The 21,109-nt window shown below is 45.7% G+C and overlaps 1 protein-coding gene across 2 annotated transcripts in view; it reads right to left on the bottom strand.

The window, feature by feature from the left end:
• The window catches only part of adgrl1a (adhesion G protein-coupled receptor L1a), a 95,195-nt gene that overhangs the window by 25,536 nt on the left and 48,550 nt on the right, over positions 1-21,109 (bottom strand). Inside the window, exons 3-5 of one of the 2 annotated variants that reach the window (XM_022210355.2) lie at positions 13,010-13,223; positions 11,456-11,565; positions 5,042-5,056 (exon numbers count right to left, since the gene is read on the bottom strand). In XM_022210355.2, coding sequence (XP_022066047.1) covers positions 5,042-5,056; positions 11,456-11,565; positions 13,010-13,223 — 339 coding nt within the window. The remainder of the gene's footprint in view (positions 1-5,041; positions 5,057-11,455; positions 11,566-13,009; positions 13,224-21,109) is intronic. The other variant, XM_051941608.1, reaches the window with a different exon arrangement.

Below are 21,109 nucleotides of genomic sequence, written 5' to 3'. Positions count from 1 at the left end.
ACAGTCTGTCATCCTCTGCCTTCCTCCTCCATGTTTCTCTCTCTTCCTTGCTCTCCCGTGCGATCAGTGCACGTCGGTTTATTCTAATGAACTGGACGTTGGATGGGCCCGGTGTCAAAGGGGCTCATCAACGGCCTCTAGGCTGTACACACAGGCCATGAGGCACACACACACACACACACACATGCTCATTCACACACTCACAGGCCAAACAGAAACAGTGGCCACGCTTCACACCCTGCAAACCCTGCCTAGGGGGCTTCATTAACTCTGACCTGCGCTCCCCAGCCTTCCTGGCTGCCTTCCTGTTTACTAGCTTTTTCTGCCCCTTTCTTTGCTCTGCCCCCCTCTCTCTTCTTCTAACTGTGAAGGGTGATTGAAGCAGCGGGAAGCTAGAGCAGCCAAACCGTAGCTGTGGAGTCTATAGTACAAAAGGCTATTATGACCACAGTATGAATGAGGTATTAGGCATTAGGCATTAAGCATTAGGCATAAGTCTTGAGATTAGGCATTATCCAAGTCTGGCTAGAGCAGGTTAGCTGTAGTAGAGCCATCTGGGATTGTGCGAGATAGATGGATTAATAGATTAATTCCTATTTGGATACGGAAGGGAATCTTGGAGTCATGATCATCCCACTGAAGTCACCAGGCAACACAGACACAACACTTCTTTACCCTACAAACTAGCCAGATGGCTAATGGAACTTACCTTATCAGGGATTAAAACCCAGGCTGCAGCTATCATACTCTAGCATGCCAATTACTGCCACACATACTGGGAAATACTGCTGTAATAATTGACTATTTATCTCCATAATCCCTTTCCCAGGCACAGGTCAGCTGTTACTTGTCAATATGAGGCTGCAGCATGAAGTGATGAAAGCTCCAGAACTTTCCTGAAAATGACAGTTAATATCTCCCATTTGTGTCTAGCACCCATTTGTGATCGACTGGTAACGCAATTAAAAGTGAGCGCTGACAGCTTTAGGCTAAATTTAGACTTTTCATTTTGGTTGTCTTCTGCACTCCATGCTGTTTTCATGTTTGATGTGACAGCATCATGGTGATGGTTAATGTTCGACTTTGATGATCTAAACACCCCCTGCCAATGGTTGGCAGCTGTTTCTTAAGTGGCGTCCTTGTGGCGTTTGTGTTTTTTTTTCCTTCTTCTTTTTGTTTTTCTGTTTTTCTTTTACCTACGGGGATCTAAAGGCTCTGCTGGCCCGAGTCTTTGCCCAGTCCAGTCCACAGTCATGGCGTGCTCACAGGACTGACTGCTGAGAGCATGCTGTTCTAATTGAATCCCCCACCTGTTACTGGCAGGTGCAGCAAACTGGCAGCAGGGGGCAGAATGGAGCATGGCATGGTACCCTGCATCCATGCTGGACAGTTAATGGGCTTTAAGGGTTAGTGTGTGTGCATGAGTGTGCAGTGAGTCTCCTGATGGTATGTCGGTGCATTCATTAGCCCATTAGTGTGTGTAGAAACGTCTTATTGTGTATGTATGTGCGTGTTTGTGTGTGTGTCGCGAGGCATGCTTGTGTGCAGTTTAGAAAGACAGAGAAGAAAGACAGCGTAAAAAAGAATGTGAGCGTGTTCTGTGTGTGCAAACGAGAGAAGAGAGAGGATTGGAGTAAGAGAGAGTAAATAGGTTATTTCCTGTGAAATGAGAATTAGGAGTGAGTTAATTTGCTGAGGAGTGACAAATAGTGACAGAGAATAGAAGAGAGAAACAGGGAAGGAGAAGGAATGGGCTCCCAATGTGTTTCCGCTTCCTTTTAGACTACGTGGGGGGTGAGGTCTTAGGGAGTAAAAACACAATACAACACAAACAGCCACACACATACACCCTTAGGACACACACACACTTTCTGACAATGCATGCAAGTACACACTGTCCAGACAGTGGAAGAGGCAGGTGTCAAAGTGGCACCTTTATCAACCCAAACATTCACCCCAGAGAATACCCTTCACTGAGACCAAAAGCAGGCAACAGCAAGAGATAGTGTCCGCTGAAAGCAAAGTCTTATCTGCCTTGGTGTGAAGCTGACACTGAGTGACAGGAAAGTTGATCGGGACACAGTTGCAGAGGCTACAGGCTGCAGATACAGTAGATGACAGAGGGGGTTTACCCTACACTAGCTGACTGTGGCTTTAGAGCTAGCGTAACAACAAGCCTGCTTGGCTGTAACATTAGCCTAGCCTGCCACCGCCCTGAATACCCCCCACCCCTCCTCCTTCCTGCTCTAAATCAGGTCTCTTAGAGATACTGTCTCTCCATAACGGTCCTGAAACCAGCTGCTGTGGTTTATATTCATGACCACCTGCTTCACTCACTCACCTCTCTGTTCTTTGGCTCTAACAATGCAGCGACTTCTGCATGTACAGTCAATCCTCTCACACTCTTCCCTATCTCCCCGTGCCACTAAAAAGGGTGTCTGCACTGCCTCGGTCACATGACTGTGCTCGTGTGTGGTGGGTCATTCCTAATGAGGGGATGCTGCCTGACTCATCGTCTCTATAGCAACTGCTTTTTCAGTCTTTCTGGATTCACAGCCATTCTTTGTATTTTCCTGCCACACAATACAATGATTTCTCTCTCATTCCTTTCCACTTTTCCAAATCACATGTGGAGAGTTGTTTGTGCGACTGATGGCTTTATCCTTGTGTGCTCCTTGATCCCACCTTCCATGGTAATGCTGGGATTGTGCACAGTAGTCTAACACTGCTTCTTTTTCTTGCCTCTAATCCTTCAGAAGCAAACAAACTGGACGTAAGAAAACTCTTGGTTGGTCCTGTCATCAGTGATAAAGGAAATGCTGTAATGATGGGGGCAGTGTACCCTGCTAGGCTGTCAGCAAAAAGGGTGAGAAAAGGGAAAGAGGGAATGATGGGATGGGAGAAGGCGGCTGACGCCAACATAATAGCCTGATGTCTTAAAATAGCCTCACAGTAGGTAGGTAGTGTTGGACATTCACTGAACAGTGACATCACCTCGCGATGAGCGCCATCCTGAACCCAATCTGTCAATCAGCTGATCAATCAGTGAAGATTAATTTGACAGACAGGGGCAAAACACAAGTCTGGAATATTAGTTCAGCCACAAACAGAGAAAGGAAGTGTGTTTAGCAGCAGTGGAGGGGTATTCATTTTAGTGTTAGTGGGAGGAAGAGTAGTAAATAAATATAACCAGTTGGGTGAGGTGGAAGCAGAAGGAGGAGGAGGTGTTCTGTAGCTTTCTACTCCACCACAAGCAGGGAGAGTGAGCTAAAATGGCTGATTGCGGTGGGAGAAAAATGCGAGACAATGATCCATGTTAATGAAAAGCTACGGACACAACGACAGACAAAGGGCTCCATAAACCAGTTAATGGCAAGCTCTGTAGGAGTTAATTCCTCCAACATACGGATCCAGCCATGGTGCCAGGCAGGGGAATGGCTGAGACTGAGACAGATGTGAGTAGGGGGGTTCAGAGAGAGTTGAGGAGGGTGGGGAACTGAGAGGGGGAGTTAAGGCTCATTGGAAAGCTGGAAAGCTGGCCGCTACTCCCGTCCTGACCTTGGATGTGGGTCAGGTCTGTCGTTGCTCTTTAAGAAGCTTGTGATTGAGGTGCTTGGCCATGCTGATTGGGGCTCTTGAGGAGTGCTTGTGGCAAAGCCCAACTGCACCAGAGAAGCCATTACAAGGAGCCAGAGCGTTCCCCAAAGGAGGGGGACACACCTCCCTTCCCCCATCCCCTCTCCTTGAACAGTTAACGAACCAAAGGGGGATGGACTGATGTGGGCAGGTAATGAGGGGGGAGTGAGGTGGGTTGGGGTGTTGGGGGGGTGGGGGTCACTGTGCATGGGCAATAAAGAAAACAGCGAGGTGGCAGCGACAAACTGTACAAAGAGACAGAGAGAGAAAGAGGGGGAGAGAAGTGTAAAAGATGCTTTAAAAAGCCTGCGGCTGCTTGTGATGGCCAGATGCGATCTGAGAGATAAACCAATCATAGAAAGATGAGAGAAAAAGATCGAAAGAAAGGAGGATGAGAAACAACAGAGAAAAATAAGCAGTAAGTAAAGGGATAGTGAAAGAAGAGGAGTTAAATGGACATGTGATTGACTAAAAAAGGAATAGTGAGAGAATGAGAAAAGGACACCGAAGAATCTGGAAATGGCGTACTGTAACGATGATCTGACAGCAACTTTTGCCCAGTTACTGTGTTATCTTTAACACAATGTTTTTGCCTTGAATATTACAGTAACGACAACCTTTGAATTGGTCCTGAGAAACCAAAAAAAATAAAGGAAGAGCTATAGCATGGAGAAAAGGAGCAGTTGAACAATGTACAGAGAGAGAGAGAGAGAGAGAGGAGAAAGTTTTTTCTTAGATCTGTGGGGATAGATAAATCGCAGTAGCAAAATGAGTGGAACGCTATCCAAGAAATGTGAATATGAGATCTGAATAATGAAAAATGTGTATTGTCAAGTGTGTGAGGCAACACTGTGAAGATGAAAATGGATTTTTAAAGGGATGGAAAAAAAGAGGAGAGATTTGCCATCCACGAAATGATACGAATGCATGTTGTCTGTACACTGAGGCTGAGATGTGCTACTTCATAGAGGAAAGGAATGAAGTTAATTTCTCGTTTATCTCTCATAGATACTGGACTGACTTTCCATGATATTTTATGTGAGTGTGAGCGTGTGTGTGAGCGTGTGTGTGTGTGTGTGTGTGTGTGTGTGTGTGTGTGTGTGTGTGTGTGTGTGTGTGTGCGTGTGTGTGTGCATGCGTGCAGGTCAGGCTGGTGTCATCAGAACCAAGGAGGAAATCTAGAAGGATTTTAGAGTTTTGGTTACAAGTCAAAGAGAGATAGAAAGAGAAGGGCAGACAAGGAGATTAGAGATCGAGAAAGAAAAGGGAGGGATATCAACATCAAACATGACCACTACACAAGGTGCTGGGTTAGGAGGGAATATGGGGGGAGGAAGGGAGACAAGGGAGGAGGAGGAGGGAGGAAGGGGCGAGCTGTGGTTGTTATGTTCATTGTGGTCTTTACCTTTTTGATCCACTTCTATTCAAGCATCGGAAAAAAGGAGAAAGAGGGAGATAGAAAGATAAAAGAGAAAGACAGTAAGATGGAGAGAGAGGGAGAAAGAGGGAAAGTAAAGAGAATGAAAGAAAAACAGAAGTGCAGGAAAAAAGAGAAAATTGAGATTAAATAAAATGCTGTCCTTTCCCTCTGTCTTTTTTTAAAGCAAGTTATCTGTCTGCGTTATGGTTGGCTACTCAGAGAAAGGATGGCTCAAATGGAAAATGAGAAGGGGAAAATGGCCTGACCTGGGTTTAAATCCATTTCCATTTCATTTCAGATTTATCAATAATCCCCCAACAAAACAGTCCACCCCCAACCACACACTCTCGACCCCACCTCCACCCATCGCATCGCCACATCCCTCCCTCGCTCCCTCCCACTTCCCCTTATGCCCCAAGTGCAGCTCCAGGAACCTGGTGGAGAAAAAACCGAGGGAGAGCATCTTGGCGCCGCAGGCCTCTTCAGCTGTGGAAGTAAACAAAGAGTGGGAAAGGTAGAGGAAGAGATGCAGGAATGGTGGATGGAAAGGTGGCAATGAATATGTCGCTATGTGTAGCAGTTGTCTTCGGGAAGATCACTAAATCCCTCTCTCCTGCTCTCTTTCCAAACACAGTCTGTGTTGACATTAGAGCGGTCCCTTGATCTAAAGAAAGCGGCGCTTTTGGCTTTGCTCAATTTACAGAGTCAGGATGCCTACTATAGAAGCCAGCAAAAACACTCAACCCATCGACCATCCAATCAATGGGGAGCTGCTGGCTTGCCTGGCCCAGACTGGCTCATCAAAGAAAAAGAGAACAAACAACAGGGGAAAGGGAGGGCTTGACAGAGTGGAACGCCTCAGAAACACAGACAGAAACCAAGAGATACAGTCGAGGGGGGAGGGGAGAAAAAAAGAGGGTAGAAACAAAAGAGAGATGAGAAAAATGCCTACAGTGGTCTCATCACACACAAATCAATAGGATCATGTGTCACACTAAGGCCTCAGCTGACTCAAACAGGTATGGTGTGGTTCCTCCATGAGGCTGTTTGGAACCTGCTCGTGTCGCAGCATCTGGGGAGGTCAGTTTGCAGCTGGAGGTTAGAGGAAGAGCAAGCAAGGACCTCATCTCCGCCTTTCATAATACAGCCCTGGCGCTTGCCTTTCCTCTGTGTTTGCCGAGGCACAAGTGGTGTGCGAGTAGATCTTCATGTCTCTCGGGAAGAGACGTGTCAAAAGGCACATGGCTGGTGGATCCCCACGGCGAGCGAGATTGTTGTGCATGTGTCGTGGGAAGTCTGACGTCCCCGGGGAGTCCTGTGAAACTGTCACGACACTTTGCAGGGTTGCTCGTACAGAGGAAAAAAAAGTGAGAGAAAGAGCAATAGAGAGAGGGAGAGAGAGATGTAAAGAGACACACAGTAAGCAAAACAAAGGAAAAACGAACTGCTAGCAGCAGTAGGCTGGGCTGTTGTGGGGGACGGCCTTCCACCTTGGCAGTGGCAGCATCCGTATCAGCAGCCACCCTCATCATTTATCATTGTATGCCAAGATCAAACTAGACAAACAACCTCCATGAAGACCTGGGGAATGGAAGCCATTTGCAGCCTAGAGGAGTAAATATGGCAAAGCCACGAGTGCAAATACCGCAAGGCCGGGGCGTTGGCAAAAAAGCGTTACATCCCCACCACCAACTGTGAGTGCAATCATTAGCTCCAAGGTTAGGGGAGGAAGAGAATGGCCAGAGAGCATCCAGAGCTTTCATCCTCACTGAAGCAGCAGAAGGAGGTGCATGGAGACACCTGAATGCAGCAGAGCCCAAACATATGGAGTTTCCCCCTATGTCCGAGGAATCTACTGACCTGCACCTACAGAGCTTCTCCACTTCATGCAAGTAGTCCTTCACAAATGATTCAATAATATAAATGGGGCATTGACTGTGTTTACCAAAACAGGAGGAAAATGGTGTGTGATGCATGTAGAGAGAGAAAGACAGAAAGGGAAAATAAAACCTCTTGAAAGCTGCAGAAAGAAATAAAAAACATAAAGAAGATGGAAGACTTCTCTTGACTCCATTTCTTCTATTCTTGGTTGTCCTGAAAAATAGACACAAAGCACAGCCACACACCAGTTCATCGCACATTCCTTGGGACACACACACAGAAACACAGAGAAAAAAGAGACAGAAACTCATCAAACTGTCCTCACAGTGAGCTGAAGGTTAGTTTAAGGCCACCTTGGTTGTTTGTCTGATTCATTCAACATTTCTCTTTCAGGGCTCTTTTGAGAAATAAGCCACTGCCCTCTCTCCCCTTAATCACTCTGCTCAGCACTCTCTACAACCCTATCAATTACTCCCACACTAATGAGTACAGCTAGAAACACACACTCTCAAATACACACACATATTGTCGGAGCATTGCAGGACAACAGCTCTGTCTCTTTTACAGAGCTGAGAGATTGCGTGTCCTCTCCAGCTTCTTACATCCTCCTCCCCTCTCCTCTTTGTTTTCTCCTTCTCGCACTTACATTTTTCACGGTAAGGAGTCATCCCTTTCCATGGCCTGATCAAAGACTCCTGCTTCTCATTCACCAAACATTTATGAGCCCCACGTCTAATGGTGTCCCTATACATATTAATAGAATTTCATTTTCAGCTACATCGAAGTGTTTCCTCTCCTCCCCTGAAAACTTGTCATATTACAATGCCATTATTCCTTCTACTGACAAACTCTTCCCGACAAGTCAACTATCATTTCCAGCGGCTTTGTGTCCAAAAAGCGATGTCTCGTAATGAATAGGCAGTGCTGAATACATTTGTGGGGAAGAATCAATTTTGTAAAGTGAAACAGCGGCAGAGCAACAAAATATGAATGGAAAAGTGGAGGATGTGGAGTTAAGCTAAGATGCTCTGCAGAATCTCTACTGTACGGCCTGCACAGTTACCTGCATTGTGCATGTTAACAAGATAAATCACAGCTGATGGAATAGCAAAGGCGCAACACCAGGTCTAATGGCTCTGGGATAGCTGGCATGGATGGTCCCAATGGGGAGCATTAGGAATCAATAATGATGTAGAAGTATGTCCTGAAGAAGGAGGAGAGTTGGGACAGGTAGAGTCCTCTCATGGGGTAGATGTACTTTGACTCGGTGTACATCTGTGTTAAGACTGCAGCGTAGGGTTTTCACTGCAGTAAACACATGCTGCAGCTGTGTCCATGGATCTGTGATGTCTTAATGGAATCCAGCAGGCTGTGACAGTGTGAAATGAGAGTTCAGTTGAGCCATTTTGTCTTGCTCTGTTCCGGATGGCAAAAACAATGCTACGTGGCAGGAGGGGCCTTGCGGTGCTTTTTTACTCGATGAGATATGATTTGACTTGTTGGTGGATGCTGTATTTTGCCGAGGCGATCCCACACACACAGCTAGACACACACGTTCGGGGCGCTTGTGTGAGCCTCCGCCAGCAGAGGTGTGTGTGTTCGTGTCAGCTCAGCTCCGGCTGTCACCTTGCCGTTTCAGGTGACTGGCAACATGGCGCCCGTGTGACACAGGCGCCACTCACATAGAGGACCCTGTCAGATGCAAACATCACACGCAGCCATCAACACGGCTGCGCGTAATCTCAGCTGGTATGACACACCGGCTTAACATATCATCTCTCCGCCGTTCACCTTTTTGTCGAGACAACCACCGAAAAACATGCGTCAGCCTCGGATGATACTAGAGTGCCCAGCATCCCTAGCCAGACGTGAACGATGGGGCATTACCAGAGCGATTAGCAGCAGCAAATTCAATTAATCTTGACAAATCTCTGCTGAGGCAGAACTGAGGAGAGCGACGCGCCCCCTCTCCTGGTAATTAAAAGTGGCCGAGATGAGTGGCGTGTGGTGCGACGGTGACTAGGTTTTGGGATGAACAGTTCCAGCTCTGAGTCTGAATGTGTCAGGTCGTATTTAGTTTGTCAGATGAGCACAAACACGTAGAGCAGCCTGCGGTGTGAGCTGTGTGCATACCCGTGTATGCATACTTGTATCTATTTTTGTGTGGGAGTGTGAATGAGAGGAGCATGCTTGTGTTTCCTTAGTGGAAGAGAGTGGCAGAGGACAGGGGTAATTGGCTCTTTTTTGTCACCTCAGACAGGCGGGACTTTTCATCATAGGGGGATCAGCTTCCAATTTTCTAAGCCGTGCCATACTTCAGACGCAATCAACAAAGTTTTTTTTTCCAAACACGGGGAGGAAAAATGCAAGTCAGCAGCTATTTAATCATCCCTTTGATTGCCTTGCGGAGAGAGAACAAGCTCCCTTGTGCAGTCGGAGGGAAAAAGACAGGAGTAGAATGCATGAGGGGAAGAAAGCGGGTACAACTGAGCTATGCTACCTTGACCCGCCATGGCTGGTACTTAACAGGACACCAAGCTACAGCATCTCTGCAACTATCAGAGGACGAACAAGAAAAGTCACGTCACCATAGAGGGTCGGTGTGACCGCCATTAACATTAAGTGGAAGGCAGGGGAACAGAGCGTAGGACACTCGAGAAGAACACTTGTTGCCACTTGGAAGGCTGTGAAGAAAAGATTTATATCGGAGAATAATCCCCAATGCAGGAAACCCAACTTCTTTATCAGTGACTGCGGCTGCAACCTGACATAACAAAGTCTCTCACAAGGTAAACTGAGGACACAAAACTACTAAGCAGAGGAAGAGCAGAGATTTAAAGATGTGCTTCAAAGTCCATGGATGGCTCCGTATTCGAATATTTGTCCAACCTGTAAAAGAAAAAAAACAGAGACAGTGGAAGAAACTGGATAGAATGGAGTGATAAGATACTGTGGTAGAGTGATGGACAGAGAGCAAAAATAGAAGAAAAAAAGAGTTTTATAGGAAGATGGATGAAGATTTAACACTTTGGAGTGCAGACTGACAGTGAAAGATAGAAAAGGAGAAGTCAGAAAAAAGGGAGTTGAGAGAATCGAAGAGAAGTGATGATGACTGAGAGAGATAATATGCAAAGAGAGCATGAGTGAGAGGTGGAAGAAGAAGAATAAAGGAGGTTAGTGGTTTGACGCGATCTCAGTCCTGTGGCTCACCACAGCATCAGCACCTAAGGAAAAAACAGAGACAATCATCCCACACCCTTCCCCGATAAATTAAACATCACCCCACGCCCCAATAAGATCAATGTCCCCCCAGCTGACCCCGACACCTTTAATCTGTTCCTGCACCCCAACTCTGCTTCTGCCCAGTGGAGGGGAGCGCCACGGCTCCTCCCCTCCAGCCAGGTGCTCCTGCACAGTGAGGGGATCAAGGCTGAGAGTAATAATACATGAGAGGGAGGAGGGGACGCTGAGCGGAGATTTTCACATGAGCGAGGATCAACACAACATCATATAATCCTTGCTGTGCCTGCTCCTTTGGCTGTGTGAGTGTGCTCTTGTTTGTGTGTACATGCTTTGGCTCAGAGAGGAAGAGTCGAAGGGAGAGAGAGGGAAGAGAGCCACCGTGTGTCCCCCTTTTGCGACTGTAAGGTAGAAGTGTGTGTGTGTGTGTGTGTGTGTGTGTGTGTGTGTGTGTGTGTGTGTGTGTGTGTGTGTGTGTGTGTGTGTGTGTGTGTGTGTGTGTGTGTGTGTGCAGGCATGTGTGCATGTCACACCTGTCACACAGTTTTGAGCAGTGCAGGAAGTCAGCTGTTACCATGGGGACATTAAAATGAGTGGCGCTTCAGGTCATGTGGTCTAAAATAAGCCCTTTGCAGTTTGTGTTAATATTCCTATTGTGAGGTGTGGCGTACACACAAACACCCCCTGCCTTAAAGTCTCACTGCACCCAATTTTAATTTTTATTGGAAATCAGAGGGACAGCAAAGGTGTTTGGCACCAGATAAAGGCAGTGGCATGCCCCCGAGTTAATCAGTGCGTGAGTGTGGGGCGGTGTGCGTTACACTGCTGTGCTTGCCAATAAGGGCTGACCCCATGTTTGCAGTGGGTGTGCGTGAAGTGCTTATCGGACCCTGTGTTTGTGGAGCACCGTCCCCCATGTGAAAATCCCTCTCAGCTACTGGTGCGTCACTCTGTCGATGAAGAAAAAAGGTTTAGTGCTCTGTGAGTGTGTGCATGTGTGTGCCTGTGCAGTGTACGAGAGAGAGAGAGAGTAGAGGGACAGAGAGAGCAGGTGAGGAATGACTGTCTGTCTCTGTGTTCTGATTGTGTTGAGAAAATCCAGAGAGAGCAAGTGTGCACATGTGAGTGTAAGAATGTCATTCTTTCGAGGGTTTTCAGGGGAGGTTGAAGAGGGGGCAAGAGGTTCAGGTGGGAGCAGAGGAAGGGATGGGAGGGGTGGTGAATGGGGTGAGGGGGGTGGGGACGCTGGAGGAGGGGTGACGGGGTCTCAGTACTCACTGTAGGGGACACACTCATACTGGATCTCCAAGTACTTGTAGGTCCCTGGGCAGGGGTCCGGGAACACGTCCGACCCTGCTACCACCACACACTGAGTGCGATTGTTACACCTGCGAGATGAGGCAGACAAGGGGAGGAAGGGAGGAAAGAGAGAGGGAAGGAAGTAAGTGATACAAAAAAAAATGACGAGTGCCATTGTAAGAAAGACGAAGAGGAGTGGTTAAAAAAAACATCTTCAGGCTCTGAAAGACAGAGGGAACGGCAGGGAAGGGAGTAATTTCACACTAGACTAGATCATGTGACAGCTGCACCCGAAGGGAGGTGGGAAAGAGAGGGGGAGGGAGAAATGGGGGAAAAGGAGTGGGATGAAGGATACAGAGAAGCAAGGAGGGAGGGACGAGGCAGAGAGAGGGCGAGTGACGTAAGAGCCTCGTCTCCTGGGGGATTGTGAGTGAGAGCAATTAGAGGTGAGAGAACAGGGAAGGACGAGGGGGGCTAAGGCGAATACTCTACACCACACACATAAGGAAAACATTCATATGCACATAATACGTACATCTAAACCGCATCGCTGCATGCCTTCTCACATTTGCACACCCCGGGAAACACATACACGCGGAGGACTCACATCTGCACACACTCGTTCACTCTCAAGACATAATCCTTTTCTATCCAGCTTTGAGCATTTCTCCCGTGTCTTTCTTTCCCTTCATATCTCAAATCTCTGCTGCACTCACTCTATCATCCCATCATTTCTAGAAGTCTCTCTCCTTCCTTTACCCCCTCTCTCAGTTCTCTCCCCCACCCCCTGCTAGTTCCCTCCCCCTTCTTGCTCTCTCCACAACCCAGCACCTAGTGCCTCCATTACATTCGTGATGGATGGCTGGGAGAGGGCTTCCATTGATCTGTGCTCAGAGGAAGCAAATGATGAGCGCAAACAGAGAGCAGCGTTAGGAAGCCCTACAAATACTCCTACAGCAATCCCAAACATACGCATCCTCATCCTCTCACTGCCATGTACACAAATGTCTCGCCAGGATGCAGTGCTGTTCTCCTCACAAAAAGGATGCTGACTTCAGTATTTCACACATTTGGACTCGTTTGGGTGCTCATGGACAAACTGCATATCAAATCTATGTCTTTAAGTGAATAAGAGTCAATACAAGATCTGTAGCAAACAAACAATTAACCTTTCTTTAATTATGATAATGCTCTGTTCTTTTTTATTTCACATACTTAAACTAGAACTTAAACTTTGGGTGCCATTTGGAAAGTCTTTATTTCTTACTAGGACATAAATAGCTTGTTAGGACTTCATGTCCAGAGTTGTCAATATGAATTATTTTTACTACTTAGTCTTTTTACTACTTGTATTTACTTCTTCTCACAAATGTGCAGTTTGCCCAAAGGTGCCCAAGCCTTACACCTCAGGAGGGGAAGCAAGATATTGTGGAGGAATTATGTTGTGTGAAATAGTATCTCGTTTCCTCTGCCAATACGAGGCTCTGACTCTGCACAAACACGCGCACAAGATCTAAACAGATCAATAGTTACCTCTGTGACATTATCTTGAAGGCGTCGGGAAGGTAGCACTGCACATTCTCCATCTGAAAGGGGTCTGCGTCACAGATCTTGTCATCGGTGCGGCCGTAGTTGGCCGTCTCAATCATGATGACATCACTTCCAGGGCAGCGCAGCTCGATCGGGTAGCCTTCACACGCCAGCTCTCGACGCATCAAGCCGAAGGGCATCATTGACCGGCTCAGAGCTGGAGTGGAGAGAAGAAGAGAGGCAAAGTTATCGATAATTCAATGAAGCTTAATACTTTTAGGAGGCACTTCATTATTCAGCCTAATTGTAAATATTATGTGTAGTGTCTGACAAGAGCAGGTGCTACCAAAGTGGTTCCTATTGTCCTCATGTAAAACACAAATTAGCTATTATTGACTGGCCTTCAAAGAGCAGTAATATTTCAGCTCGGTTGATGCACAGACTGGCCATCCAGTTTCTGCAATTAAACACCGCAGATCACATATTGGCATGAAGGATTTGCAGACATACCAGCTTTTCCAACAAGATATTACACCACTTGTGAAACAAACTGTGAGAGTTTCAAATGTTAACAAACTCCTACACACGGCAACTCAGCAGCTTATCATCCTCATCCCCACGCTGCACAAGAACTGCATGCCCTCTCTAGCATCTTTTATTCCACCTCAACAAGGCACCAAAGTGGAACCTTTGGATTCAGTCTGAGCAAAAGAGGAAGTAATGGCAGAACAAGCAAAAAAGGAGAGAATTAGTGTCTCTGCACACTTTCACCTCTGGTGTGTACACCATTTGCACACCCACTGCTGGTAATCAGTCGTCTGAGAGGCATGTCAATGTACTGCTGTGGTTCTGGGTGGAGAAGGGTCAGCAGGGACAGCGGGGTACTCAGGGTTAATCGCTGAGTCAGGCTGAGAGGCATGAAAGAGGGCTGCGAAGAGGTGCTGAGAGACACTCATTGTCTCTCCAGCTCTCTCCATAACTGCATACCCTTCCCAACTGCTTCTGCGTTCAGCCTCTCTCTCACACACACACACACACACACACACACACACACACACACACACACACACACACACACACACACACACACACACACACACACACACACACACACACACACATAAATAACAAAATGGCTGCCAGCTTCCTTTACAGCCCAGGTGAATGCAGGAGCACAGAAACAGAATAGAAGTTGAGACAGAGTGAGTGATGTGAAAGTGAAGCTGAAGGACAGCCAGTTCTCCTGTGTAGTGAGTCTAATGCCAGTGACTGTGGAAGCTGCTGTCCGTGGTCCTGAACTGACTAAACTCCTTTTGGGAAAATAACATCCCAGGAGTTGGAGCTGCATCAGAGACTGGTAGGTGTGGAGCTATCCACTGTCCTGAAGGACAAGTGGACTTTGACTGAGCTCTCCTTAGCAATGTTAGCAGGGAAGACATGCCACATATTAGGCTGAGAGTGGGCATACTGTCAAATCTAAGCAGAGCAGTGCTAGCTCCACTTAAACACGGTGGAAATTCTTTATAAACGGAGGCTTTCACTGCACAGCACTCCCCCCTGCCAGACGGGCTCAGCAGCAGACAAGGACACTGACTCAGCCCCTCTCCCCCACTACTGTTAGTGCTGAAACCCACAGAGCCGGGCTGTTTTCCCTTTCCTGACACTGAGCTAGCACTGCTTAAGTTTCAGCCGCTGTCCATTCAGGAGGAGTGCCCATCTGGGTCAATGTCAATGTCAGTCATCCCAGACATGCTCCGCAGCGCTGCGCTACATGATTCACTGCCATCAGACTTGCTCATATTTCTAAATGCCACCCATTTATGCAGCAGGGACTTCAGTTCAGTTGTGTAACTAACGCCATTAAGGCTGAATGACTAGCACAGACAGACTTCAAATCTTTTATGCCTCGCCAGCATGCAGTGCCAGTGCCAAATCACAAAGGCCTAGATGCAAAAGCGCATACTAATTAAAGCACACGGAGATGCAAACAGCAGGCGAGGCCAGACAAACAAGTCCACAGTCAAATGCAAAAACCCACACAAGCAAATTAGCACAGACGCAGACGCACTGGGCAGACGAGTGTGCACAGTCACAGTCAAGCACACACATACATAAAGAGACACACACACACACTCACTCAGACAGAGTTCTGGTGTCACAGTGGGATTACAATGCGTAGTGCCAGTGTGTGGCCTTGTTCTCTTAACTACCCTGTGGTGTAAATACACAGCAGTGTACAGCTGGCCAGCGATTAGAACCGCACAATGAGCCAAGAGGAGAGTTAAAGTGAAGGGGACCACCAGGAGTGATCACACTTAGTCCACTTGCTCTGTGGGCCAACACAACAGGAACATTAGTCCATACCAGAGGTGGTAGATCAGACGCTGAATATTATTTGCTCGCCAAGCACACTTAAGATGGTAAATATTTCTTTAAATATTGCCATCTGAACTGAACATTAATATAGAGTACCATTCAAAAGTTGAGGTCACTTAGAAATGTCCCTATTTTTTGAAAGAAAAGCAGTTTTTTTTTCAATGAAGATAATAGTAAATTAATCAAAAACACAATCTAGACATTGTTAATGTGGTAAATGATTATTCTAGCTGAAAATGTCGGATTTTTTTTTACGGAATATTTAACATAGGGGTACAGAGGCCCATTTCCAGCAACCATTACTCCTGTGTTCTTATGCTACATTTTGTTAGCTAATCATGTTGAAAGGCTTATTGATGATTACAAAACGCTTGTGCAATTATGTTAGCACACGAATAAAAGTGTGAGTTTTCATGGAAAACATGAAACTGTATGGGTGACCCCAAACCTACATACAGTGGAAGTCCTCCGCATTTGGTCAAAACTCGGTTCACTTTGACTATTTTTACTGGCTTATTGTTTTGACACACTGGTGTAGTCCAGGGCATACGGCGGTATACGGCGTATACCCACTTATTTTTCAGTTAGCATTGCGTATACCCACTTCTAATGCTCCCTGGTGCGCATCATTCAGTAATATCTGTGTGCCAGGTAGCCCTCTTTTCCTGAAGGATGATGAAGCCATGAACAACCCTCCTCTGCCTGTAATTGGCTGGTACATGCTACCTTCACTGATTCGATTGGTTAACTTTAGGGATGAGCCAATCAGAGGCAGAGTAGGGCGGGTCATACAGAGGAAAATTTTGCTAACCTCTGTGGCACTCCAGTTGATTGACAGGTCTGCTTGAAAGATGCGCGGAAATGCGAGAAAGGCAGAATAAACACCTTTCAAGTGAGTGGCACATATTGAGCGAACCACTTTCATGGATGATATAATTCTCAGGTAAGTTTTAAGGTGGTTTCCAAATGAATCATTGTTTTAAACTACTGGCAACATGACTGCACATTCCAAGGAGAGGATATTTTGTCGCCAGTGGTTAAACTGAGTGTCGGGCCGAGTCTGACTAACGTTTTGAAAGGCTAACGTTATTCTAACGTAAGTCTGAAGCTAGCTAGATTGGGATAATGTGGGAAAACCTCTAGGCTGGTAGTTGATTTTAAAGTAAGTAAAAACACAAGAATGGGGACAGGTAGTTTAAGATTCGACCTAAAACAACATTGAGGTCTAACCAGGCTATCTTATTTTGTATAGGGACAGACAACAATGAAAAGGAAGGGAGGTATTGCTGACTTTTTGTAAAGAAGCACAAATCAGGCCCAGACCAGGCCCAGACAGACCCCAGCCCTGAAACCAGCAGCCCTGGCAGCTCCCAACCTGAAGCTATAGCCAGGCACGTCAGTGTGAGCAGAGTCAAGGACCCAGTCTACCATCACCAGGTCAGAGCATATTGAGGCAGTAAACTGCATCTTCAGTTTGTTGAAAGGTGAAGCCTAACACTGTAACAAAAGGTGATTTTGACAGATTAAGCCTCATTTTGAATTTTGATTTAGCTTGTAACAATAGATGAATTTCTGTAATCCAGTTTGCTTGTGTGACCAGTAATAACTACAAACTGCTCCTTATCAAGTCATGATAATTTTATAATAGTGGGCAAGTAGAAATGACTGAATAAATTGAATAGAGTAGTCTTCTATGTCACTGTTTCTAAAACAGGGCGTTTTTCTGGACTAATTAAAAAAAAGGTGAAAATTAAGAGTATACCCACTTCTCCAGGGACCACTACACCACTGTTTTGACAGTACCAAATAAATTAATAATTTCTTCACCATCTTTGATCCGAAATGAGCCTTCGTATTGCTGAGTCATATGCTGATTACCTTATGAATGAATGAATGAATGAATGAATGAATGAATGAATGAATGAATGAATGAATGAATGAATGAATATTTTACTCTTGTCTCCACACAACCCATCCCACCGTCACAGGATTACTCAGACAACACACCAAACATTTCGGCACGTAAGCCAACATCAGCATCTTTCAGAGATAGAAGTAAAACTAGACACTAGTCAAACATAAACATCATCCAAACATTACACATAAACTTCCTGCAAATAATGTTTCAAGAGATATTCCACTGGAAATACAACAAGTATACAAACACAGCCCTCTAGACCCAAAACATAATACAGAAATCCAAAGACGACAAATACTTCATCTGCTTCCAACGGTGCCAAACACTCTATATTTGATCCAGTTCATATTTAACCGTCTCCAGTCTGTACAGAACAGAGTCTGACGAGTTTATCTATCATATGTTTCTTTCTTCCTCCTTTCCCTTACCCTTGCCTCCAAAAGATATTCAGAAATGCAAAAAACATGATCAAAAAGGTATTCAACTCCATTCTCATTATGAATCATCAGAATAAGAACCATTTTTTTGGCAAAGCATGTACACACATACAAAGAATTTGACGTTTTGTGCTCTCAAAGTCCTTACACAATAAACATACATGCATTTAAACACAGGCTACAGGTTAAAAAATTAAAATAAGTGTTTAACTGCTGTAGCCTGTGTTTAAATTTGAAACACAAGTTTCATGCAATTTGTGCCAATTCTGAGCTGTTGTATCTCCTGAACGTGAACCTTGTTAAATAATGTTTGATGCAAGTCATGATATAAAATACAAAGGGTACTGATTAAACTGAATTTCATTCTGCATCTCATTTAGCTCACGATATTGACAGATTCTGTCATCCTCAGTCACACAGCTATCTTCCCATTTCAATATATAGGGATGATATTCCACATCTGAGCATGGGTTGTAGGCAAATTATGCTTGACACAATTTTCACATTTGTAATTTTTCTTAAACAAACAATAACGATTTTAGCTCATCATCATCACTTTTATGTCTGGCCTATCACCTGTAACTCACTGCCTGGAATGTGACAAGTGTTTATTTAGTCAACTTGAGCTAACGCTAATCAAGACAGATTTGTTGTGGAGTAAAGGCTAAAACAAAAAAAAAGTGAGTCAACTAAATCATAATGGCGTATACTTGGTGATTAAAAAAATACCAATGTGGACTTATGCAGATTGTATTGTATGAACCTAAATCCACTATCTCTTTCAGAATTTATTTTTTTGCTGCCCAGCTGTTACAGCATATACTTAGCCATAATTGAACATAGCCACTATTGAGCAAATATATTTTAATGGTGGCAGCAACCATAATAACTACCCTATTTCTGGCACCACTGCAAATCCCTGCTTATGCCGTACTGTATTGTGTTTCACACCAACATATTTCACACTCACGCAACCACTTTTTGACAAGTTGCAGGTCTAAGGTGGATTTCACTGTGTAAATACAGAAGGATGTACCTTACATTCACGCAGAGATTTCTGAATGGTGTATTCACAGACAGGAAGGGAACTTAACTTGTGGGAATGAGAGTCTGTGCACGTTTGCGTTTGCGTGTGCGTGTGCGTGTGCGTGTGCGTGTGCATGTGCATGTGTATGTGGTAGTGTGCCAGCCAGATGGCCTGAGGCCTAGCTGGAGCCGTGGCTGACTCTGAGCTGAGCTGAGATGAGATGAGCAGAGGATAAGCTTGGACTGGCCATGGGCTACGATTGTCCTTCACTCTGCAGGAATCCATTTAGGTTTCAGCGTCTCTTTAGGCAACACACACGGACAGATACGCACACAAACACACATGGCCATTTAGCCGTGCCTGTCAGACTCATAATAGCTGAATGACAAAGTGTCTTTCTTAGCAGCAGCCATATGCATAGGTGGATGGAATCCCTCACAGTGAGACCGTGACTCATCTCCCATGGTATATAAAACTGTGCTAATATCTGTCATCCATGAGAAATGGTTGCCAATTGTCACACGCTGATAATGTTATGAGCCAATTCAATAATTATACAAGCTGATTTGCATGAATGTGGCAGTGTGCAGGAGACAGAGGTCACACACACACACACACACACACACACACACACACATACACACACACACACAAGACAGGCGCCTGGTGTCACTCCAGGGCAGCTGGTGTGAGAGGCTGAAGCGGTTGGCTTCAAAATAGAAGCTCCATACAAATTAAGAGCAAGAGAGAGAACTGATTGGATTTGACTCATTATCCTCACACAGTAATTAAAGCCTGGGGGTGGATAGATGCTTGGACCATCAGACAAGAACACAATTTTGCAGAAGCCAATCCAGTCTTCATGCACTCATTGTCGTTCTACATCTACAGGCTGAAATCTATTCTTACTCTAACATGCCCACATGTATGCACACAAATTCGTGTGAAGATCAACCATAACAGGGAGCGATAAAGCGATGTGATTTGCGATCAAGAGCTATGACCAGACCTTCAGAAAAGCTAAGAGAAAGTTGTTGTTTGTTATGTCAAGCCCAGCTAGGAGAGATGACATTTAGAATTCTGAAAAGTCCACAGTCTGAATAGAAAAAAAGATTTCCCTTCAATAAAACATTGCCTGAAACTTTCCATCATCTTCTGTATGCTCTCAGATATAAAAGCACCTTGAGTTCACCATCTCTGACAATTTGACCTTCGACTGCGTTGTCACAGAAGCTCTGCAGTGTGTTTTCTCGGTAATAATTGAGCGGAAAGGTTTGGCCTTGCAGGTAGCCAGTGACATTGCAATTGAGTCACAATAGGAGATTATACTTGTGGAGCTCTGTGGCCCTGTGGCTGACTTGTTAGTTGGCAGACTGTCATTTGGGGTCTGAAATGTGATCAGCCCCTCTTAGCCCCTCTGTCTGTTCCAGCAGTCATTGCCTATTGCTGGGCATTAGCATAACACTGAAGCAGCGTGCCAGAAAACATTCTAACCGAGAAGTGACGGTAGTTGAGAAAGTGGTTGTGCTGCTGATGAGGAGAGATTCTTGTTATATCACAGTTCTTCAAATTAACTTTAAGTTAAAACAGCTACAAGGTGGTTACCCTCTTTTTTGCCCAGATATGTAGAGGAACATCAAAAGTATAGTGCATACAAATACCCTGCTCTCACTATCAGGACTGGCCAAAAGAACTAACTCTCTCATGAGTTTCAGGTTGGTTCCTTTGCAAAGCTGGCGAGGAAGAACAAGTAATTTTACAGTCATTGGACAGAACAGAGAGGTCTCAGTGATGGGAATCCCGCTCTAGCAGGGAATCATCCCGACCAATTTCTACAGCCCTTTATCAGCTTAGCGCTGCATCTTAGCGACTCACTTAGCACTGCGAGTTAGCGTAATGACTCGCTGGAGCATGGCCCGTCACCACAGACAAGCTGAGGCGATGCGGCCAGAGCTGTCACATTCAGGCAGCCTTCAAGCTGAGGAGTTGTGACAAAGTGACATGCTGAGACAAACCTAAAGGCCTAACATGAGGGTGCAAGGGGTGGGGGTGTGTGGTGGGGGGCATATTAGCTTGTGGGACAGTGTGTGTGTGCGTATGGATGGGAGTGGGTAGCGCTGGCCTCAAAGCTAGGATGCTATCTCATCTCTGACTCCTTTGCCTGTCTGCTACAGGCAAAGGAGACAGAGGAGATGAGATGAGGAGTGACTGTATGGGGAGTCACCAGCCTTGCTATAAGGTCAGAACACAAAGCAGCGCCAAAATGACATACATCCACTGTGATGGAGCCAAGTCAAGCTAACATACAGGGAGGAAGAAATGGAATGGCAGAGCAAATGAGACAG

The sequence above is a fragment of the Acanthochromis polyacanthus genome, chromosome 21 (genome assembly GCF_021347895.1).
Source record: "Acanthochromis polyacanthus isolate Apoly-LR-REF ecotype Palm Island chromosome 21, KAUST_Apoly_ChrSc, whole genome shotgun sequence".
NCBI lineage: Eukaryota > Metazoa > Chordata > Actinopteri > Pomacentridae > Acanthochromis > Acanthochromis polyacanthus.
This window is presented reverse-complemented; position numbering and strand designations above follow the sequence as displayed.